Here is a 23,743-nt window from a genome sequence, read left to right on the forward strand (position 1 = left end):
CAGCTCATTACTCTGCAGACTTTTGTGGTCACGGAGAAATGGTAGCTCGACATTTTGGATCTCAGATCTCAAGAAAGGGAATGAAAAACAAACATTCACATTCACTGTCTCGGCGCGGGCAATGTAGACTGTGACGAGGGATTCAGGCCCAAAAAGGGCTCGTGGGCTTGAATTCTCTCCCCTCTGGGAGGGGGTGTTTGCTTGGTTTCCTGAGTTTCTGCAGACAGGGGAACAAACCTTCACTTTTTTCACTCCTTTCATGCTGAAAAGGGGTGAGGGCAGTAAGGAAGCCCCCTTGTTCATTTCAGTAGGGCAAGCATTTGAGAACTACACAAAGAAAAGAAGTACACATTTAACATTTATTTTACTTTTGCAGACCAAGAGCCTTAGATAGTTGCTTAATTTAGTGGCTTACTTCAGACAAAAATAGCCGGGAGGCATCCACAGGATTAATTACAGAGCATCGAGGTATTACTATGGCAGAATTTGCAGTGACTTGAGTTACTTAACAACTACTTTCTGGAAAGAATTGATTTAATCACATAAATACTGAAACAGGTGAAATATAAACCACAGACATCCTGTACAATGTACTTTTAGTTCTCCACAGTTTTGTTTGGTATAAAGCAAATATAATTTGGTTCTGATACAGACAATTACTGGTACAATTTTCAAGTTTCTCAGTGTGGGAGTCACCCTCACTGTGGCCTCCACAGCAGGGCGCCCACAACACACCCTGGCAGGTCCAGACTCAACTCGTACATCTGCAGTCTAGAAACAGCACATGGGTTGGAATGCCAGTTTTCCTCAAATAGAAACTGAAAAACACACAAAGACTTCGCTAATAAGAACAGTTTCCGCCTCAGTTTGGACATCTAGGTATGGATTCAATGGCCATCAAACTCCAAATTGGAGCCCTCGGCAGAACAGGAAGAAGTACTTCAGAGGCAGCAAGCTGGAGGGTTTTACACCCCAAACTGCCCGGGGAATAGCCAACCCTTGGTCAGCACAACCTCCCGACTGCTCTTGGCTCCTCAGCAGAGGCAGAAAAACAGGTAGATCCACCAGGGTTGCTGTGAGGATAAACTCGGAAAAGGAAGAGGTCCCAGAGCTCCCTTGTGGTGCAGAGGGTGAAGGATCCGGCGTTGTCACTGCAGCAGCTTGGGTCCCTGCTGTGGCACGGGTTCAATTCCCGACCCAGGAATTTCCCCATGCTGTTGGGTGTGGCCAAAAAGAATAAGAAGGGGACGAGGAAGAAGAGAAGCAGGAGGAGGAGGAGGCGGAGGTCCCGACCGGGGCACATACACATTTTGGAAAAGAACGGAGCCTTTAGTGACGACACTGGTCAAAAGCAAATGGAAGAGGACTTCCAACTGTGACGGGACCTTCACTTTCCCGACCCAGGGAAAGAGCAAAGATATTTCAGGCACATCACTCGGATGGGCCTCAAGAGATGTGTTGTGTTTCTGTGACAGCCACTGGCCGTCACTAACCCGGTGCCACGCCGGGAAGCAAAGCCCACTCACTAGGTTGGGGAAGAGTACTTCCCGCACAGCTGCATTCAGCTGATGGTCTTTGTGCAGCACTTTTTGTTTGATTCGTCATGTTTATTTGTCCCAAATTAAAGACACATTTTGGATTTTGCAAGAGTATGATCAGCTTTCCAAGGCGGATTATATTAATGCTGATGTGCAGGAAATTATGACTATTGAAATTTTTTTCAAAAAAGCTTTTTATGCCACTCAGTAGTGGAAATTTCCTTGAAAGCTAGACCTCTCTACGTCTCTGTACTCATATAAGTAAGCAGGTAACCAGACGTGGAAGCCTGGATCAGAGCTCATTCACAAAGGCACAGACAATGACCACAGACACAGGAGGAACGGACCCAACACAGCAGGTGACACCCAGCGTTAGTGCTGGTACATGCGTGTATGCAATGGTTCAGTGAAAAGAACATCTTATAAAACTACCAGTCAAAGCTAACTGAAAAACACGGCATGTCTGTACAGTCATTAGACAAAAGGCCAAGCCAGGCCACAGGCTTTGACTCGGTGCAGGGCTGTCCCGGAAACACCCAACACTTGGACGACCCGGGGAAGGGGAGGCGGACGGAACACAGCCGCAGAGAAGGCTCAAAAGCAGCTTTGCTAGAAACTGCCTCACAAATAATTTAGGAAAATCTTCATTTTGTTTCTGGTCCAAAAATTTAGAAAATGCAAACAGGCTGAATGCCACTTGTGAGAATGGAGGAGGGGCAGGTCCACAGGAGGTGGGGACCCTGGATGCAGGGGCTGCACATCTGACGCCACCAGATGACCAAGGCTGCAGCGGGCGACCCCAGATGGGCCCCTGCTCTGTTCACATCGCACCAGCAGCAGCTGGCGTAGCGCCCACCTTCTGCAGTGGGGGCAGGGCAGGAGCCCCAGGGAAGCGGGGCTTCCACTCTGGTCCTCACAGATCTGCCCACCAATTGCCCCCCATCCCCAGCCACCTCCAAAGAATCCTCTTTAGATCTGTCTTGGGGGAAGCAGGAAAAGAAGAAGGGCTAGAGCCCGGGAAGGTCACGAGGGACGCCCGCGCTGCCGAGGTGAGCTCGCCCTGTACCTGCCCGGCAGTCAGCCTCGTCCAGTGCTGTCCGTGGTGTCAAAGGCCTCCTTTTAATCCATCGCCAGAAAACTGTTAGAAGCAGGCGGAACTTGAGAAGGCGTGGTTATTGCTCTTTGTCCCCAAGAGATCTGCTCTCTGGGAGGGGCTTGTTCCTATCCCCCAGGTGACAGGCCAGAGAAGTTGGGGAAGCCTGCCCTGAACAGCAGGGAGGGAAGTGAGCCTCAGGAAGGGTTAGAGCCTCAGCTTCCTCGCAGGCTTTAGGTGCCCCGTGGCTGCACCTGACAAGCCCCAGCGCAGGAGCTGGCGGGGGGGGGGTGCCCCCTCAGAAATGCCCCAGGGCGTGAGGCCAGGGCTTCGGAGAAGGGATGGCTCAGCCTGGCACCCGCCTCGGACACCTGTCAGGCGGAGGGACACCTGTCAGGCTCTCCGCCGGCCCCAGGGGCAGGAGGTCCGGCCGGGGGTTCTACCTGGCTTACCTGGCGAGTGTCATACATTCTGGGAGCCACCTGGGCCTGTCTTTCCTTTTAAAAACTATCCTGTCATTGAAAGGCAGCATAACAGAAACTGTAAACGGACCATTCAGGAGGGAGGATCCTAACACCCCTGTCGACGAGACGAAGCCAGGCACTGCTCCCCCCAGCGAGTGAAGACAGGTGCCCCAGGGGCCTTCAGAACAGCCGCGTCATGCGGAGTCCAGGGGAGTGTCAGCGCCTCCCTGACGCGTGTTAAATGCCTCAGGCATCTGTCCTGACCCCCAGGCCAGAGATCACGTCCGGGTCTCCAGGACCCCAGCACAGGTACTTGGAGCAGGAGCTCCACGCACGCAGACTCTGAAGGGGTGGGGCCCCCTCCGTCCGGAGTGACCTTCCCCGCATCAGGAGCTGGAGCTCAGGGAGGCCAGGGCCCGCCACCCCATCCTCAGGAGCGGAAACCTGGCTTCTGCCGCCATCTGTCCCCCCCTTCCCTGCCCTGTTGCTGTGGCCTCTGTGCCCAGGCAGTGTGGGCGTCGCCTTCTGTCCTAGCACAGTAGGCAGAGGAGCTGAGGAGCAGGGGTACCTCCAATGGCCTCTGATGGCTGGTGCCCCGCGTGGGGTAGGGCACAGTAGCACCTGGACACAGCTCTGGCTTCACAGTCCTGGGTGATTGTCAGCCAGAGGAATCAGGCTGGCCTGGCTGCAGCTGGACCCAGGTGCCCGGCAGCAGGTGTGCAGAGGCTGGCGGGAGGTTTTCACACGACTCGGCGATGGCTCAGTGGCTGACACTGGGGACCCCGGTTCGAGTTCCTGCTGCTCCTGACCAAAAATCCCAGAAAAGAGCAGGAAAGGCTGCACACCCGTGGCCTCCTGTGGCTGTGGAGGCTGGGTGCCCACGCCTGCCTCTACCTAGGGAGCAAGAGAGGTGAGGGGTCCCCACAGGCGGTGGGTGGGGCTCAGTGGTGCGGCCTGGGGTCCACGGGCAGCAGTGGCTCGGAGCTGTTGTCTGGCATCCGGCCGGCGGCCATGGCCAAAGACTGCATGGCCTCGTGCTGCTGCTGCTTGGCCTTGTTGTAAAGCAGGACACCAGCTGTCACCAGGACGGTACCAACAGCTGACAGGCTGGTGACTCTGTTGCCGAAAACTATGACACTGAGCCAGATGGACAAGGCGTGCTTGACGGTGCTGGCGACACTGCAAGGGAGGAGAGAGGGCGGGTTGGGTGGCTTGGGAGCCAGGCGGCCAGTCTACAGGCTCCTCCGTTGACTCCCCTCCGGGGTCGGTGCCTTCCACCAGGAGAAGGGTGGCAGGGAAACCGGGGCCTCGCAGCCAACGGCCCAGTCCCACATCCAGGCTTCAGGCTTGTCACTTGGCCCTATTTTGCTCCATCCTTTTTTTCTTTGTTTGTTTTTGGCTTTTTTGTTGTTGTTGTTGTTGTTGTTTGTCTTTTTGCCATTTCTTGGGCTGCTCCCGCGGCACATGGAGGTTCCCAGGCTAGGGGTCGAATCGGAGCTGTGGCCACCAGCCTACGCCACAGCTCATGGCAATGCTGGATCCTTAACCCACTGAGCAAGGCCAGGGATTGAACCCGAGTCCTCACGGATGCTGGTTGGGTTGTTACCGCTGTGCCGCAAAGGGGACTCCGCACATCTCTCTTCTGTGCACAGACTCCGTGGGCTTTCCCCGCAAACTGTTGCACCTGCGTTACTGTGTGTTTTAAATGGCACTGACACAAAAGGACCTGGAAGCTGGAGTTCCCGTCATGGCTCAGTGGTTAACGAATCTGACTAGGAACCATGAGGTTGTGGGTTCGATCCCTGGCCTCACTCAGTGGGTTGCGGATCTGGCATTGCCACAATCCGTGGTGTAAGTGGCAGACCTGGTTCGGATCCTGCGTTGCTGTGGCTGTGTTGTAGGCCGGTGGCTACAGCTCTGATTCGACCCTTAGCCTAGGAACCTCCATATGCCACGGGAGCAGCCCAAGAAATGGCAAAAAGACACACACTCACACACAAAAAGGACCTGGAAGCTACACTATCGCTGCACCCATGACTCTGCGGAGTAACGTCCCTGAAAGTGTCTAGGATCCGAGCGCCCCCTTTGCAATAACCTGGATGCTCGTCTCCTGGAAGGTTCCATCCATACCTGAAGGTCACGGGGGAGATCCTGCCCATGAGGGCGTAGGCCGTGACACTCTGCAGGTGGAAAAGGAGGCCGTCTGCCAGCAGCAGCAGCACCACGTCCTGGCTGTAGCGGAAGCTCCTCCCGCTCCTCCCGATTACTGGCAGGTCCTGTCCGGGGTGAGAGCCACGTGCTGCTGTGCCCGCTTCCTCAGACCCCCCCCTGGACCAGCCCAGGGAAGGAGCTGACTCTGCCGAGAGCTCTGCAGACAGCCTCCCGGGGCGCTTCTGAACCGCGCTGGTCAAAGCTTCACGCAGACAAAAGCCAGGGCCAACAAGCACGTGACAGGGCGCCCACCATCACTAATGTCAGGGAAACGCCCATCAAAGCTACGAGGTACCAGCTCGCACCCATCGGAACGGCCAGTGTCAAAAAACCCAGGGGGCTCCTTGCTGGTCAGCGGTTAGGACTTGGTGCTTTCATGGCTGTGGCCCGGGTTCAAGCCCTGGTCGGAAACTGAGATCCCACATCAAGCTGTGAGGCCAAAACAAAAACCCCAAACCAAACCCAGACAACGCACCAGAAAATAACCACTGTTGGGGAGCGTGTGGGGACTGGGAGCCCTGTGTGCTGTGGGCGGGAGGGAAACGGGCGCTGCCGTGGAAGCCGGGCCAGCTGCTCCTCGGAAGGGTACCCCGAGAATCCCCGCGTGATCAGCAACCCCACGTCCGGGTTGGTACCCTGAAGGCCCAAGAGCAGAGACTGAAGGAGCACGCGCACACCTGGCTTCACAGCGGCATCGCTCCCGAGAGCCACAAGGGGGGCACCCAGCAGAGACGTCGCCTGGGGACGAACCCTGAGGACGTCACGCGGCGGGGGGTGGTTGGCAGGCAAGGAGGGACCAGGCCTGTGTGACCCCACTTCGGTTTGAGATGACGACAGAAAAGTTGTGGTTGCCCAACCTGAAGGCATGCGATGGACACGTCAAGACGCTCAGAGCGGCGCATTTTACGCCTGTCTTTGGTCTTTTTAGGGCCGCGCCTGCGGCGTATGGAGGTTCCCGGGCTTGGGGTTGAAGCGGAGCTGCAGCTGCCGGCCTACAGCACAGCCACAGCCATGCGGGATCCTTAATCCACAGAGCGAGGCCAGAGATTGAACCCGCATCCTCATGGATGCTAGTCGGATTCGTAACGTGCTGAGCCACAACGGGAAGTCCCGTTTTATGCATAATTTATCACAATAAAAATACCCTCGGATGAGCGTATTCTTTCCACCAACCGCTTCTCCTCCAAGATCGTAACCCAGGAGTTCCTGTTGTGGCTCAGCGGTAACGAACCCGACTAAAATCCAAGAGGCTGTGGGTTCGATCCCTGGCCTCACTCAGTGGGTTGCGGATCTGGCATTGCCACATCCATGGTGTAGGTGGCAGACCTGGCTCGGATCCCGCGTTGCTGTGGCTGTGGCGCAGGCCAGCGGCTACAGCTCCGATTGGACCCCTAGCCTGGGAACCTCCATGTGCCGCGAGTGTGGCCCTAAAAATACAAAAACAAACCCATGTGAAGCAGAGGGCCACCCTCAGCTGCCTGGAACACAACACGCGCAGCTCCCTGTCACTTGTGTATACACAGCAGTGGCAGCGCCAGGCAAGAGCGTTGGTCACAGGGCCTCGATGGGCCAGGGTGGAGGCACGAGCCGGAGCTGGGCTGTGGGACAGGACAGCCCAGTTGCACTTGTGGATAAAATCGGTCCACGCGGACGCACAGCATGCCTTCCCAGGCCCGCGGGGCCTCCACTGCGTGAGTGTGTGCACAGGTCCGGGCCTCGCAGGCCCGTCGGGGAGAGCGGGGCCGGGGTCTGCAAGAGACTTCTCTTGCTTGTTCACAGAGTTCTGCCCGGTTAACTGTGCTGCGCGGGGCCCGTGATATCCTGAAAGAGGAGCAGCACCAAACGCCAAGCAAGCGGCAACCCCCACATGCGGGCGGCCAGGCTCTCAGGCCTGGAGGACTCACCATGAAGAAGGCCCAGGCTGGGACAAGCATGGCCACGGCTGCCGCGCTGGTGTAGAACTGGAGCTCCGCCGCCCTGCAGGCGACAGGCCTCCTGTCCCTCCCTTGCACCTGTTACTCCCCACGCAGCCCAGCCCACCCCCTGGACCAGGACAAGTGGCCACAGACCCCAGGGCCGGTGGGGACCAGGTGGGTCTCAACAGGGCACCCAGGGACCGGGAGGGCTCGGAAGGGAAGGTGCCTGGGGACGGGGGGTACCCATGTCGTCGACACTTACGAGAACCTGTATTTGTCCCCGCTGAGAAGCTTTTTGGAGAAAACGTTCTGCAAACTGGAGTAAAGAAAAGACGGAGGTCCTGTCATGGCTCAGTGGAGACGAACCTGACTCATATCCATGAGGACACAGGTTCGATCCTTGGCCTCGCTCAGCGGGCTCAGGATCTGGCACTGCTGTGAGTCGTGGTGTAGGTCGCAGACACGGCTTGGATCCCGCGTGGCTGTGGCTGTGGTGTAGGCTGGCAAATACAGCTCCGATTGCACCCCTAGCCTGGGAACCGCCACGTGCCGTGGTGCAGCCCTAAAAAAAAGAAAGAAAAAGATGAGCTCAGGAGGAGTCGGGTGGCACCTCGCACGTGCCGCATGCCGAGTCCTTCCTGCAGGGAAGCACGGCCACTCCTGGGCACAGTCTCGGAGGCTGAGAACAGCTGAAGTTACCAGCTCTGCACAGCAGCAGCAGCAGCCACAGGACAGATGTGTGCCCAGGGAGTGCGGGGTCAGAGCCGCTGGGCGGGAAGATCCGCAGTGGCCAAGGGCAGACCGGGCAGCATCCGGCTCCCCGGGGCCAGAGTGGTGGGCCCTTGGACGATACTGCTCCCTGCACCCTGGGGGCCTGGCAAGCACCAGACGGGGGAGCGAGTCCACAGGCCTCAGCCCTCCCGGGGGTGTCCGAGGCCAGCCAGAAATTCCCAGGGAGGCTGGTGCGGTGCTGACGCAACGAGGGGTCAGGGCCTGGAGGGCTGCAGGGGGTGCTCCTGGAGGCGGGGGTGGCGGGGGGCAGCGGCCGGCAAGCTGGCTGTTTCTGGGAAGTGTGGACCAGGGGGTTCGGGCTGAGGGCAATACAGCCACGTCAGTGGTGAAACGAAAGATGACTTTTGCTCCTTCTGAGCTGTATCAGCCAACCCCGGAGGGCCTGTCTCTGGAAGGGACAGCGGTGAGGGATGAGCTCTCAGACGCCGCCGTGACCCAGACAGGGGAGACCCAGACCGGCCCAGCAAGTCCCTGTGCCTCAGGACTCACCAATCCATGACGTTGGTGGACAAGGCGGCCGAAAACCCCAGGAAGTTGAAGCTCATCTCGGTGGCCGTGCACAGCGCCAGCCCGCCCATGACCGGGAGGAGCGACAGGTTGACCAGCAGCCCTGCAGGGGAGGGGCGCTTAGGAAACCGGCCGAGATGTCCCCCCCTGCCCGCCCCCAGGGCCACCAGGCCGGCCGGCCCTGGGGCCCCGCAGCCCTGCAGCTGCCGCCTTCACCTGCGAGGCCAGGAGGGGAGGTCGGGCTCCGGGCAGCTCGCTGGGAAGGCAGCACCCCCGCCACCCCAGGTCTGGCCCGCCTGCCTGCCTTCTCAAGTCTAATCCGCGGCCACTGCGCGCAGGGCTGCAGAGAGCATATCTGCTTTCACGCAGGGCGTCCAGACCCTGCTCTGCCTCTGCTTTGGTTTCAGACACAGCATCTCGCTTCTTTTGTTTTTCTTCTTTTCTTTTTATGGCTGCACAGGCAAGTTCCCAGGCTAGGGAGCTGCAGCTGCCAGCCACAGCCACAGTAACACTGATGGGAGCCGCCTCTGTGGCCCACGCAGCAGCCTGTGGCAACACAGATCCTTCCCTCACTGAGGGAGGCTGGGATTGAACCCGCATCCTCACACTAGGTTGGGTCCTCAGCCCGCTGAGCCGCAATGGAAACACCCGTTCCTTTTGAAATTTGAAGCAGACCAGGGACCAAGCTCTGGTGTTGAGCGAAACGGAGCACAGCCCTCGGGAGAGCCCGGTGACCCCAGGCGCCCGCGGCCACTGCCCCGCCCAGGCCAGTGCGGTCCACACAGCAAACCCGCTGGGGTGGCCTCAAGGCCAGGAGCTCAGCTACAAAAGGAGGCCAGTCCTGGGTCTGCCTGGAGATTGCGGCTGGACGTGCACCATTCAGGGCTTGTGGAGACGCCTTCGCCCAGGGCGCTGGTGGGTTCGGGGTCCTGAATCAAAGTCCAGGCTCTGCTGGGGCCTTTCCCCCCCACCCCACGACCCCTGCGACCCCCGCGAGGCTGCTCTGCCCAGATTCCAGCCGCTGCCGGGGTGCCCGCCTGAGCCCTGCCCGCCCAAGGTGGCGCTGCCTTGTTGGCATCCTTTTCTGCAGGAAGCAGATGCGTGCTCACGTCTGGGAGCCCTGCTCTGGGAAAGACGTGGGACACAGTGAGCACTTGGATAGTCTCCAGTGACACTTTCGAAAAGGCTGGCGGGAAACAGGGATGTGTGCGTGGCTGGAAGGCCTGCCCCCTGCCCCCCATCCCAGGCTGGAGATCTGTAACTAACTCCCATTTGCTGAGAGCAGGAAAGGGCAGGCCCAGAGGAGGGGTGGCATGAGGGAGGGGATGCCCAGAGGAGAGGGGCACAGGGTGGGGGGCGGGGACATGGAGGAGGGGGTGCCCAGAGTGGGGGGTTGCATGGGGGAGGGAGTGTCCAGAGGAGGGGATGCACAGCGGTGGGGGGAGATGGAGGGGGCGCCCAGAGGAAGGGATAGATGGAGGGGTGACATGGGGGGGCTCCTAGAGGAGGGAGTGCACAGGAAGGGAGGGGACATGGGGGAGGGGTGGAGAGGGGAGGGGGACATGGGGGAGGGGGGTCCAGAGGAGGGGGTGCACAGGGAGGAGGTGCAAGGGGGGGATACACGGGGGCGGGGGTGCATGAGGAAGGAGCATGGGGGAGGGGCACACAGAGGAGGGGTGCACAGGGGGGGCACAAGGGGTAGAGTACATACGGGAGAGGGGGGCCCAGAGGAGGGGCACACAGGGGAGGAGTGCGCAGAACCACCTGCCTGTCCCCTCTTCATCCAGCTCCTACCGCCCCCATCTCAGGGAAGCGGCTGCGGCTGGTGGGCCCCGCCCCCCAGGAGGTGGCTTGCACAGGGTTGGGAGACTGGGGGGCTGCTCACCTGTGTGCTCCCCCAGGACCATCCGGGACAGGATCACAGTGAAAATGGGGGCCGAGCTCTTCACTGTCTCAGCAAACGAAACCGCCACGTTTTTTAAGCTGACCAGACCCAAAACCACAGTCGCAAACCTGAACATGAGGCAAGACCATGATGCAGATGAGTCAGAGCACTTGTGCCCTCCAAGGGGTGGGCGCAGAGGGCAGGCACCTCTGACCCCGCCCTCCTCCTGGCTCCCTTTCGGGGGGCCCCCGATGAGCCCCCTTCCCAAGGGGAAAGGCAGATGAAAAAGAGACACTCACCAAAGACGCCAGGCGCTTACCTCATCAGACCCACGAACAGCATGGTCACGATGAAGTTGGGTGGGTAAGAAAGCCGCGTTTTGTGCTGATATAAACAGCAGGGAACAACTATTTTAACACACCCGATAAGCGTGGTTGACAACATCTGCACAGCCCCTGGGTGGCGGGAGACGGGCGTCAGCTGAGCAGAGGGACCAGCCCTCCCCCGCCCCGGGAGGGGGGTTACCTAGTGTGCTGGGCTCCCCCTCCAGCAGGGAGAGGATGTGCTTGTTGAGAAACAGGGTGCAGAAGCTGAAGAAGAACCAGAGCGAGAGGTAGAGCAGGGCCCGGGCGCCCCACGCGCCCAGGTCCGACTCGAGGACGGTGGTCTCCGTCACGGTGACCGTGAGCACCCGCTCGGCAGCGCCGTCGCTCTGGCCCAGCGCAACCTTCTCACCCCGGGAGCCAAACACAGGGCCCCAGGCCAGGAGCGGCTGCCCCCCAGGCTTCTCTCGGGGGCCGGGGGCCGGCTCTGCTGGGGCCGCAGGTTTTGCGGACGCCGACATGAGGCCAGGCCAGGAGGCGTTGTCTCAGGGACGGCTGGCACCTCGCGGCAAGGAGCGGGGGACAGAGGAGGCGGCCATGCAGGTGGGCGGGCGCAGGCTGGCGTGGGAGGGAAAGGGCAGACCATGAGCACCTGACGTCCTTCAAAGGTTGAATCACCCATTTAAGTAACTTTAAAGCGCAGGCCTTGTGTCCCGTTCGTGCCCTGAAGGCACAGGCGCCACAACGACAACCCTGCTTTCTCTTCCACGGAGGCCACAGGACCCAAGTCCTTACCGCGCCCCCCGCCCCCCAGCAGACGCCACAGGCCGAGCCCCACCCCACGGGCTGCCTTCCCTCCCCCGCCCCGAAGCTGAAGCTGTCACGAGCACCTGCCCACCCACCCTGGCGGCGGGAAAGCCGGCGGCTCCGTGCTCCCCACGGGCTGGCTCTCCATGGCCCTTGCGGACTTCCTGGCATTTCAGCTGGTGCTCGGAGGGCCCTCCGAGGGAGGGCTGGCCTCCCTGTCAGACGCAGTTCTGTCCCTCATTGGGCTCTGATCACACTTCTATTTGTTCCCACTGCAAAGCGGCCTGCTTCATGCCCTCACCCCACTCTCTGTACCCTTTCTTCCACTTGGGCACCCCTTGGGCAGACCCTGGGGCAGCTCTGCCAGGTGTCCAGCGAAGTGTGCTGTCTCCAGACGGACCCACCCCTGCTCGGTCCCCAGGCCTGTGGCCTCAACTTCTTGGGCCAGACCCCTCTCCTCCGCTAAGGTCACAGACCAAGTCAGACCGGGTTCTCCTATGTGCTGGTGGGTGAGAGCTTCAAGTTCTGGCTTTGAGCAGCTCAGGAGGGTGGGCCCGAGGATCCCAGTGGCCTCAAGCAGGAGTCCCCAGGCTGCTCACCCGACTTGGCAGCCTGAGCTACCGGCCCCATGTGCCGCTCCCTGCGTGCTGACACTCTGGGGACACCCAACATCCAGCGTGCATAGCAGGAGGCACTGGGGTCCATCTGGTTGTGCTGCAGCCAGACCAGGGGTGGCTCCTCTCTGGTGGCCAGCCCGCTGTCCCCACCCAGCTGCCTGCATGCTCAGCTCCACCCGGCTTCCACCGGGGCCGTGCCCGGCTTTCCCAGCAAACCTGCTGCGGCCACGGCGTCTCTGCCTCCTCTTCAAAACCCAGGAGTACCATCGGCGCCGTCATGCCCCCCCTTCAAGAAACCTGGTGACCCGGGCACTTGCTCAGAGACCAGGCCCCAGAAGTCCCATCTGACTGGCTCACGCTGCCCTCGGTAAGGGAACCACCACGAATTCACGAACTCATCCAGCCCCCGTCTGCTATGGCCATCCTGTCCTGTCTTTTCCTGCAATTCTACTGGGCCTGGGCTACCCGCGCAACCTCAGGACTCATCACTGGCCCGGGCTGGCTCCACACTGTTCCTCTTCATGAGGGTGGACCCGGAGCTCCTGGAGGGTGTCCCTGTTGTGACCTGTCCTCACCACAGGCAGGGCCGCAGGGCAGGCGGAACCCCGCCAACTGCGAACTGGAGCCCAGACCCGGGAGGACAGGGATGGCAGGCGAAGCCATGGTGTCAGGCTGTTTTAGCTCCTTGGCTGATCCTCCAGGGGCCCCCGCCTGGGCTGTCCACCCCCCCAAGGGGCCCACGATTCTCCTGGCACCACCCACTATCCCAAGTTGAAAGCACACGGCGGAGGCACAAGTGCAAATAGACTCAGACCCAAAACGGGACCTCTCAAGAGTCCCCTCAAGTGACAGGGAACAAAGACAGAAAGGGTCAACAGGACACCGGCCGGGATGGAGCCACCTTCGAGTTCTCGCAAAATGCCTCGGCCAGAAGAGGCCTATCGTGGCACCCTTGCTCCGAGCAGCAAACAGACCCCACGTGCCTGTCGACTGGGACGCGACGTCCACCACGGCGACGTCCACGGCGGGCGGAGCGCAGCTGCCCGGGACGACAGGCTGGGCTCACAGCCAGTGCATCACGGGCGGGTCACGGGAGGAGACGCGACACGGTGCCACCAGAAGAGGTAGATGAACTACCCGTCCTTAGAAACGAAAGCATAAAAGGCGCTGACACGGAGCGAAGAACGGGGCACGCAGGCCGCAGGCGGATGCGGCGCAGGCATCGCGTGTTCCACGCCGGCCACCAGCCCAGGACTGACGCGCAGCGCAGGAACCCGGCCGCCACCAGGGCTGCCGGCGCCGGAAACACGCCAGCGCCAGGGGACACGACGCCTGTCAGACCCGAGCCTCCCTGACCGTCCGCCCTCGGTGACCGAAGTGTGGGCTGGCTCCAGGCGGGACGGCAGCAGGGGCTCGTCACAGCCCAACTCAACGGTCCACCTGCGGCCGGAACAGGCCCCGGAGCCCAGGGACGCTTGGCTCCCCCAGGGCACCACCTTCCCCGACCTTCGCCCTCTCCACAAAAGTCCACCCGCCCGAGACCAGAGGTGTGACAGCTGAGGGATGGGGCACACCCCCTCCCTCCAGGTCCAGCCAAGGCCACTGCCCTCCCCTGGGGGCAGGAGGGTCGTGCCCTCTAGGTGCGCGTGTTTCTGTGTGAGTCCAAAGGCCTCTGACGTCAGACGAGGGCTTGGAAAGTCTTACAAGCGAAATGGACTCGGGCAGGACGGCCCTGCTTTGCTCGCCCCGACAGGCCTCCCTTAGCCACATGGGCCCCCGCGTTTGGCTGTGTCAGGCAGTGGGGCGTCTGAGGCCTGGAGGGGGTGGGGTGGGGCTGCAGGGAAATGCGGAGACCCGGGCATGGGCCGAGGCTGGTAGGGGCACAGAGACCAGGCAGGAGGCCAGAGCGCCTTCTCCGGGGAATTCAAAAGGACAGACCTTGAGGCCTCAACAGAGAGAGCAGCGGAGCAGCCCCGAGCTTCCGGGCACGCTTTGGGGCCCGCAGACCTGAGACGAGGCAGGAGGCAGGAGGCAGGACAGGGTGCCGAGCACCCACCACGGAGCAGCAGGGCCTGCTCTGAAAAGCACCAGAAAAGGGCCCAGGCGGTCGGGAGCAGGGCAGCAGGTGTAGGCAGGCGGGCTCCCAGGGGCTCCAAGGTCCCAACAGCACCCTGAGCAGCCCGGGTGGCAGGACCGCTGCCACCAACTGACCTGGGGTCCTGCTTCTGGACACAGCCCACAGTGCTCGATGTGGTCCCAGCCGCAGGCCCTGCCCACCCAAAGGAGAGGCAGAGAAAAGCTTCCGGGACTGGGCCTGGGACCTTAGCAGGTGGGGATCAAAGGTCACCGGGCGGGGAGGAGGCCAGAGGGGGCTGGGTGGCTCTCAGACAGGACGAAGTCGTGCAGACAAACAGCCAAAGAAATGATCCAGGATGAAAAAACGGAACGATGAGACGTACAGCTGCTGACATAAAGCAGATGCCGAGCTCTCGCTTTGAGCGGGAGCCGAGACTGCGGAGGGCTGGAAGCCCAGGGGACATAGGACACGGCCCTTGCTTCCGTGCAGCTCCACCCAGTCCTGGAGGCAGAGGGGGTCTCCTCTGGTTTCTGAGCCTCATTCTCCACTGACCCTCACCACCCTCCTTGGACAAATGGCTGAATCTGGGGCCGGGCATTAGCTGGGCCAGAAAGAGGGAGGTTCCAGGTCCAAGTGACCCAGGAGCCAGCGGGATGGAACCCCCTGCAGCGCCGTCCAGGCGCTTTGAGAGAGAAAGTGAGTCATGGGAGCGAAGGGTTAGAACCCATGCACCCACCGCGGCAGAGCAACACGGGAAAAGAGAGAGCTCTTCCTGCCGTTCAGGCAACGGCCAGATGTCGGGAAGGATGGGATGAGACAGGAACCACCTGGCCACCAACACCGCACCCAGGAGAGACGTGCCAGCGGAGCTGAAGCACGGGTCGAAGGTCAGAAACACCAGGACACTCAGTCTCAAAGCACATCCCTGAGCACAAACAGCAAGAGACCAGGTCACTTCCTGGAAGGCGAACATGGGGATGGGAGGCCAGCCAGATAGCAAAGGAGGGAAGCCACGGCCCCGAGACAGCACAGGCGGGGCTCTGACCCAGCGGAGGGGTGGGCCATCCGAGAAGGGAGGCCTGGCTGTCCTCTGGCCCCGGGACAGACACTCTCCACCCCAGAAAAAGGCAGCCAGCCCTCATCTTGAAAGTCCAGACAAAAAATAATGCCCAACAGCCAGAGGGCACTCGTTTGGATCCAGGAGCCAGGAGCCAGGCAGGGTTTGCCTGGCACTGCACATGCCCCTGGGGAGGTCTGGTGAGACGCGGGTCTGTTGGTGACGGTGAGATGCCAGCGGTGGGGGAACAGCCTCTGGCAACAGGCTCCAGGGTTTGAACCTGGGCAGCAGGGCTGTGAAACAGTCGTGTGAAACTTCATGTTTAGAGGAAAATGTAAGAATCTCTTTCTGATCCTGGGGTGGGAACAAAATGTCTTAAAGCCAATCCCAGGGAGTTCCCTCAGTGGCATGAGATCAGTGGTGCTGGGACTCAGGTTCGATCCTTGGCCCAGCACAGCAGGGTAAGGATCCAGCATTGCCATCGCTTCCGCCCAGGTGGCAATTGCAGCTCGGATCTGATTCCTGTCCCAGGAGCCCCATGTGCTGCCCCTGGCCAACAAAGGAAAAAAAAAAAAGATCCCAAATAGCATTACCCAAAAAAGAACTTTTAAATAAAACAGACTAAATTGGCTAAATTAAGAGCTTCTATGTCATCAAAATATACTCTGGAGTGAAATGACAAGGGACAACCTGAGGGAAGACGGTTAAAACATGACAAAGGGCAAACAAGCAGGAAACATGGAGTTCCTCCAAGCCAACAGGAAGCATGGAGAGAAACACGAGTGCAGAAGAGGTTGTCCAAGTGGCCAGTGGGTCCGAGAAGCCAGGTCAGCACCAAGCCGGGTAGCAAACCCTCCACATTGGCCACTTAGGAAGTAAACACACACGTGTGAGGTTCCCGCTGTGACGCATTAAGGATCTGGTGTTGCCACAGGGGTGGCTCTGATTCGATCCATCCCTGGCCTGGGAATTTCCATATGCCATGGGTGCGGCCAAAAACAGACAAACAAACAAAAAATGGAGTTCCCGTTGTGGTTCAACGGTAATGAACCCAACTAGTACCTGTGAGGATGAGGGTTCGATCCCTGGCCTCGCTCAGTGGGTTAAGGATCTGGTGTGGCCGTGGTTGTGGTATAGGCCGGCAGCTGCAGTTCTGATTGCACCCCTAGCCTGGCAACTTGCATATGGCACGGATGCGGCCCTAAAAAGACAAAAACTAAAAACAAAAAACCCCACAGACTCTGGGAGCAACTGTGCCAGGCAGTTTGCCATCACAGGCGTGGCCGAGTGGCTGTGGTGTCACGTGGGGACTGGAGCACCTGCTTCTAAGCCTAGCGCCTTGCTTGGCTCCAGCAGGGGGCCCACACCTGGCAGTGGCTTTCAGGGGAACCGTCCACTGGGGTGAGAGAAAGGCACCCAAGGAGGTGACTGGATTTCTACGCAACCCCATCACCGTCCAGTTTGCTGCTCAGCATCCAGCAGACACCTGCCATCCAGGGGATGGCACAGAGGGTATGGATACCAGGCTGCAGGACCACAGGCACTGAACTTCATCAGCAACCAGGGAGGTGGACATGCCAGCCGCACTGGCAAAGACGCACAGGTGTGGTGATACCCAGGGCAGCAGACAGGTGGCTCCAGAGGGACTCAGACCTTCCCAGTGGAGCAGAGTGTAAGCTGGCACAAGCACTTGGGGAAGTAATGCGGCCCTATCTTGAGAGGCAAACACCCTGCACACCCTACAGACCAGCACGTCAATCCTCGAGCTGCCCAGAGAAGTCCTGCAGGACGCACAAGACGCAGGCTAGAGCGTCCAGAGTGCTCACCACCACCGCTGGGCTCGGCACCGTCCATGGTCAGCGGACGAACGTAAGCTGTGGGCGTTGCCCAGGATGCAGTGTGGGGCAGCAGCGGGAATGAGAGACATCCAGCGACGCCCGCGGCTCTGCCGGCCCAGTCCTCCACAAGAGTGACAGGCCACTCCGTGGAAAGGGCACTTCCCACCGGCCATCAGCTCCCTCAGGTCTAAAGAGAAGGTGCAGTGAAGACCCTTAGAGGCTCTGCTGGGCACCACCCAGGCCAGGAGGAGCTGGGGCTAAGCGGTCCAGAGCTCAGGACATCCTGCTCAGCCGGGCCCTGCCAAGATTACAGCCGCCCCTGCCCCTGCCCCCCCCCCGACTCCGGCTCTGGGGTTCCCACTGCCTGGTCTTTCTTAGCCCCCTGACTCAAGCTGATCTCAAGAGCAGCAATGATTCTCCTGCAAAAGACTGGGGATCAGGGAGTTCCTTGGTGGCTCAGCAGGTTGAGGATTTGGTGTTGTCACTGCTAAGGCATGGGTTTGATTCCTGGCCTGGGGACTTCTGCATGCTTCAGGCCAAATCAGAAAAGAAAACAAAACCAAGAGAGACTGATGGGCAGTAGCTCTAACCTTTCTATGTTCGCCTGCAATGGGGCAGAACAGGCTGAATGCAGGGCCTGGGGGGCACTGCTCCCCCCAGATGACTGAGGACAAGGTCTGAGTGAGATCCCCTCTCAGATCACAGCACAAATAACAAGAACTGAAATGCAGCCTTTCCTGCCCAGCAAAGGAGGCAGCTCACGAAGCCAGCATGGACCTTCGCCTCCTGCTCCAAGCTGTCCTCAGCAGAGGGTGCAGCACATGCAGGGCTAATCAGAAGCCAGGTCAGTGACATGCTCAAGAAATGCATCTGTGGAGTTCCCGTCATGGTGCAGAGGAAATCAATCTGATGAGGAACCATGAGATTGTGGGTTCGATCCCTGGCCTCACTCAGTGGGTTAAGGATCCAGCACTTCCATGAGCTGTGGTGTAGGTCTCAGATGTGGCTCGGATCCTGCATTGCTGTGGCTGTGGCGTAGGCCAGCAGCTGTAGCTCCAATTCATCCCCTAGTCTGGGAACTTCCCCATGCTGCAGGTGCGGCCCCAAAAATACAAAAACAAAACAAAACAAAACAAAACCAAAAAACATATCTGTGATGCCGTTACCAGGTGTCAGTGGTGTGCTAGAGCCAGGGACCCAGACAGGCCCAGCCTTGTCCGCGGCTGCAGTGAGGGCTCAAGACCAGCTGGGAGGGTACCTGGTTCTGAGATGCGGGCTGCCAGGACCACTGGAGCAGATTCACCACTGAAGGGAAGTTCGGGTGGAGGTTAGTGAAAATAAAGATGCCAACTGCCCCTGTCCAGTTCTGCAGCCCGTCCAGTTCTGGAACAAACAACTCAGAGGTTCAAATACCCGAGGAGGAGCAGATCTAGGTTGGTTTAAATGGTCAGCAGGGCCTTTTGGATAAAATGCGGTACACCAGGGTTGGTGGCATCTCTGCAGCACCAGGAGGCAGTTTCATACCCGGCCTGGCACAGTGGGTCAAAGGATCCAGTGCTGCTGCAGGTGTGGCATAGGCTGCTACTGCAGCTCGGATCTGATCCCTAGTCCAGGAACTCGATATATCTCAGGGCGGCCAAAAAACAATTAAAAAAAAAAAAAAAAGACAAAGAAGAAAGAAGTACTGAAGGTCTCCAAATTTTATACACTACTTCAGAAATTCCACCTCCGGAGATTGACCCTAAAGAAGCAATCCAACAGGAGTTGGCTTGTGGCTCAGCGGATTAAGGACCTGGCATTGTCACTGAAGTGTCTCTGCTGCTGGGGAACAGGCCCTGGCTGGGAACTTCTGCAGGCCCCAGGTACAGACAAAAAGAAAAAATAATAATAATAAAGAAACAATCCAGGAGTTCCCGTCGTGGCTCAGTGGTTAACGAATCCGACTAGGAACCATAAGGTTGCAGGTTCGATCCCTGGCCTTGCTCAGTGGATTAAGGATCCGGCGTTGCCATGAGCTGTGCTGTAGGTTGCAGACTCAGCTTGGATCCCACATTGCTGTGGCTCTGGTGTAGGCCAGCGGCTACAGCTCCAATTAGACCCTGAGCCTAGGAACCTCCTCCATATGCTGTGGAAGTGGCCCAAGAAATGGCAAAGACAAAAAAAAAGAAAAAAGAAACAATCCAACAAAGGCCCATATTGTACATACAAAGATGGTCAAAAGCTTTGTTTTTAAAACTGAGAAACTAACACAAGCCAAGTGTCAAATAAGGAATGTGTAAGACACTCTGTCACATAATGGCACACTGTGCATGAAGAGGACACAGTGCAGCCCAACAAGTTTTGACCAAAATGTATTTGTCATAGACTATGTGAGAGCAGAGTTACAAGACCTCTGTACAACACATTCTGGTTTAAAAAGTACGAATGGTTCAGAAGAACACAGGTCCGGTCGCCAAGCATGGTCAGCTCTGGGAGGCACAATATCAGACTGTCCTGATTTTTCTTGTGTTTTGGCTTCTCTCTATTTTCTCACTGGTCTGCTCATTGAAAATAGATTTCTTAACAAGGACCAACTGTAAGGCACAGGGAACTGCATTCAATATCTTGCAATAAGCTATCGGGGAAAATAGTCTAAAAAGAGTAGGTATCTCTGTATGACTGCATCACTTTGCTGTCCACCTGAAACTAACACGACCTGTAAATCACTATACTTCAATGAAGAAAAATTTTTTCAAAAAAAACAGATTTCTTTGATGTAAAAACTTTCCAATTCCCTTTCTTAATGCTCCTTTTCATGCTGATTAATACAGTTTCATTCTACTTTAAAACGCTACTTGCAAGTTGAAAGGTTTTTGTTAAAGGACATATTAAAACACAAAAAAAACTTTAAGCCACTGAACACAAAATCTGCCTCTAAAGAGAGTTGTTTTCTTTCTTTTACAGCAGTGGTGGGTAAGCAAGGCTTCGGAACATGAACACAGGGGGAACTGCCTGGACCTCCACAGGCCTCCAAAACCGGGTACAGAAAAATCACCTGAGGACTAGAATGAAGGCATAGCTCTGGTTTCCCAAGCCAATTTGCAAATGACAGCTAGCTAGAATCAGCGCCCTGCAGGAGTCTGCCATTATACATATAATTTCCAATCTTCTATGATTTGGGGCAGAAAAATACCAACTGCAACGAATTGGAAGGCGATCGCCCCCTTTAGCTCTGGAGGGGACGGTTTATCCCACCTCGGGGGGCGCCACGGTCGACGGTAGAAAACGCAAAGACCCCGGACGCAGTGTCCCTGCCCGGCCTCTGATCCCTCCCAGCGTGCAGGGCGCCGAGCCCCCAGCCCTGCCCGAGGACGCCCAGCCCCCGCCCCTCCTGGGCCTCCACCGGACCCGGAGACCCCCAGCCCCAGCTCCGCTTCAGGAGCTGAGCGGACGCGGGGCAGGAACGCGGGGCCCGCCCCGGGGGCCTTGTGTCGAGCGAGACAGCGCCCCGCGGCCGCGCCATCCACCCTGAGAGGCGGCCTGGGGGCTTCACGTGGTGGACGCGAGGGACAGTCACCCTGCGGTTGCCGGGCCTCGGGAGGATGGACGGCCCCGGACGACTGGGCCACGCGCGGGCCGAGGCTCTGGGGTGCCCAATGGCCGCGCCCGCAAGGGGGTCCGCAGGCCGGGGGAGGGAGGAGGCCGGAGAGAGGGGCGACCCCCGGAGGCAACCCGCCCGGCCAGCTTTATTCAGGACGTCACCCACCAAGGAAGCCCGCGGCCAGACGGCGCGCGGACCACGTAGCCTCGGGACGCCGCCCCGCCGCCCCGCCGCCCCGCCGCCCCGCCGCCCCGCCGCCCCGCCGCCCCGCCGCCCCGCCGCCCCGCCGCCCCGCCGCCCCGCCGCCCCGCCGCCCCGCCGCCCCGCCGCCCCGCCGCCCCGCCGCCCCGCCGCCCCGCCCACACACAGGGCCCCGCCCACCTCCCGGCGACGGTGGCTCCGGGAGCGAACGGCAGCAGACCCGGCCCAGGTGAGGTGGGCGGGCCCCGAGCGGACCCGCGGGTCCCTCCGGGCGGCGGGGCGGGGCCGGGGGCGGGGCGAGCCGGAACGGAAGTGAGGCTGTCGACACGGAAGCCGGGATCCGGAAGTGACGTATCGGAAGCCCGCGGCCGCTCCTCGCAGTCCGGAGGGACTCGCTGCCGCTCGCTGCGAGTGTCCCGCCTTCGTCGCCGCTGCTGTGTAGCCGGGGCCGGAGACGCGCTGCTGGGCAGTTCCCCGCTCTGTACTTCCCTTGTCACCCTCCAGGCTGTACGACCGGGGCTCAGGAGGGGAAGGTGCTGCTGGGCAACAGCGCGCTCGGCATTTGCCCCCTTGGCCCCCTCGGGGCCGGACCACCGCGGCCCTGGAGAGGCGGCCAGTCCGTGGAGGCGAAGACCTACAAGCCCCTAGGGGCCGCTCTCCGGGTTTGGGTTTCAAGGGACGAAACTCCAGCCGCAACACACCTACTTTAGGGAAGGAGAGATGGGCTGAGGCGACCAGCGCAGGAGCTCTGGGAGCTGCTGGATCCCGAGGCCACGCCCCCTGGCGCTGCGGTGATTGGAGGAGCGGTGGGTAGCCCCGCCCAGGGGCGTGGCCTAGGCCCGCTTGGGTGCCAGGCTCCGCCTGGCCGGTTGCTCCTGCTGCTGGCCTAGTCTCTCTTGTCCGGTTTTCCTCCCCTGCTTACTTTTTAACTTAAGTTTTAGGAGCAAGGGTACAGCTAATGGGCTCTTCTTAACGACTGCTTTTTGGCCAAACTTTTGCATTTTTTCCATATTGTTTTAAAATTAATAAAGTTTCAGAATTCCCTGTGGCACAGCGGGTTAAGGATCCTGTGGTTGTCACTGCAGTGGCTCTGGTCACTGCTTTGGAGCGGTTTCGATCCCTAGCCTGGGAACTTCCAAATGCTGTGGGCACGCACAAAAACAAATGAATAAAATTTCTCCTTTAGGTCCTGGCCAGAGGGTCAGTTAATGGAGGGTGGTATCTGCCCATCCCTAGGCACCCACAGGCAGGGCTTTCCGTGAGATTCTTTAGAGACTGTAACTGGAGGAGCATCAGGGGAGCCCCAGGGGCTGGTCAAGGGCCTGGCCCTGAAAATGCAAAATAAAAGAAAGCATCGGAGTTCCCGTCGTGGCTCAATGGTCAACGAATCTGACTAGGAACCATGAGGTTGGGGGTTCGATCCCTGGCCCCGCTCAGTGGGTTAAGGATCTGGCATTGCCATGAGCCCTGGTGTAGGTTGCAGATGCGCCTCAGATCTGGCATTTCTGTGAACCTGGGAACCTCCATATGCCACGGATGCAGCCCTAGAAAAAGACAAAACAAAAACAAAAACAGCAAAAAAATGAAATTCATGTGTACTTACCTCTGAACATTATATGGTGCCATTTTCATCATCTCTAAATTGAGTGTGCAGGACCCTCAACAAGTTTATGGGGTGGCTTTTCCTACTTTGCACAAAACCCTGAGATGACGGGATTTTCTGAGGGGCCACACCTGTGACATTCCGAAGTTCCCAGGCCAACCCCACACCACAATGGTGACCAGCACCACAGCGGTGACAGTGCCAGGGAACTCCAACTGAGATGCTTGATGACTGCCCAGCTGTGCTGGATTGTTGATGGTCAGTGAGTTACTTGGAAACAAATAGTTTCAAAAGCAAACTTACAGAAAGTATCAAAAATTTTTTGCAGAGTTCCCGTCATGACTCAGTGGTTAACGACTCTGACTAGGAACCATGAGGTTGCAGGTTGGATCCCTGGCCTTGCTCAGTGGGTTAAAGAGCTAAGGATCCAGTGTCGCTGTGAGCTGTGCTGTAGATCGCAGACACAGCTTGGATCCTGCGTTGCTGTGGCTCTGGCGTAGGCTGTCGGCTACAGCTCCGACTCAACCCCTAGCCTGGGAAGCTCCATATGCTGTGGGTGTGGCCCTGGAAAAAGACAAAAAGACAAAAAAAAAATTTGTTTTGAGATCTTTCTTACATTTTATCTGGGACAGTGCCATTTAATAATTTTGAAATGATGTCAGAGGAGCCTGGGCCCCTCCTGTCCTGGGCTGGGCTCCCGGCACACAGGACAGTGCTCCCTGCCTCCTGGGCTTCCAGCTAGCCCTTGGGCAGCGCTGCCCAGGCCTCCAGCCACTGCCAAGGAAGCCCCTGCTCTGTGGTCACATTTCCAGAGTTTGGGTCCTGCCCCTTTCTCTTTGTCCCGCTAATGGCTGGTCACCTAAAACAACAAAACAGCCAGTTATTTTACTGTGAAATGAGTTTGGCAGCAGCAATGCGTTGTGACTTTGGACACCCAACTGTGGTGACCCTCTCACAAGTCTGGTAAAACAGAGGAGAGGAAACTTATAAAGAGGAGAAAGGGGAAGTTGTTATAAACAAAAAGTCCAGGAGGTCCCGTCATGGCACTGTGGAAGCGAATCCATCTAGTATCCACAAGGTTGCGGGTTCCATCCCTGCCTCACCTAATGGGTTAAGGATCCGGTGTTGCCATGAGCTGTGATGAAGGTCCCAGATGTGGCTTAGATCTGGTCTTGCTGTGGCTGTTGTGTAGGCCAGCGGCTACAGCTCCATTTGACCCTAGCCTGGGAACCTC

General features: G+C 58.8%; 1 protein-coding gene across 6 annotated transcripts; it reads right to left on the reverse strand.

The window, feature by feature from the left end:
• On the reverse strand, nucleotides 341-21,937 carry SLC35E2B (solute carrier family 35 member E2B). Of its 6 annotated transcripts, XM_021097476.1 has the most exons (11): nucleotides 14,365-15,098; nucleotides 14,092-14,230; nucleotides 13,137-13,295; nucleotides 10,932-11,347; nucleotides 10,726-10,861; nucleotides 10,407-10,534; nucleotides 8,504-8,624; nucleotides 7,485-7,538; nucleotides 7,211-7,283; nucleotides 5,226-5,371; nucleotides 346-4,274 (listed from the first exon to the last, which is right to left on the reverse strand). In XM_021097476.1, exons 4-11 carry the CDS (start codon nucleotides 11,248-11,250, stop codon nucleotides 4,037-4,039), a joined length of 1,215 nt encoding a protein of 404 aa, XP_020953135.1. In that variant the 5' UTR covers nucleotides 11,251-11,347; nucleotides 13,137-13,295; nucleotides 14,092-14,230; nucleotides 14,365-15,098; the 3' UTR covers nucleotides 346-4,036. The 6 variants fall into 6 exon arrangements, with proteins under 6 accessions (XP_020953133.1, XP_020953135.1, XP_020953136.1 ...); XM_021097474.1 differs by lacking the exons at nucleotides 14,092-14,230; nucleotides 14,365-15,098 and adding an exon at nucleotides 21,087-21,937 and having other exon boundaries at nucleotides 341-4,274; XM_021097477.1 differs by lacking the exon at nucleotides 14,092-14,230 and having other exon boundaries at nucleotides 14,365-15,070.

This window comes from Sus scrofa, chromosome 6 (assembly GCF_000003025.6).
Source record: "Sus scrofa isolate TJ Tabasco breed Duroc chromosome 6, Sscrofa11.1, whole genome shotgun sequence".
NCBI classification, from domain to species: domain Eukaryota; kingdom Metazoa; phylum Chordata; class Mammalia; order Artiodactyla; family Suidae; genus Sus; species Sus scrofa.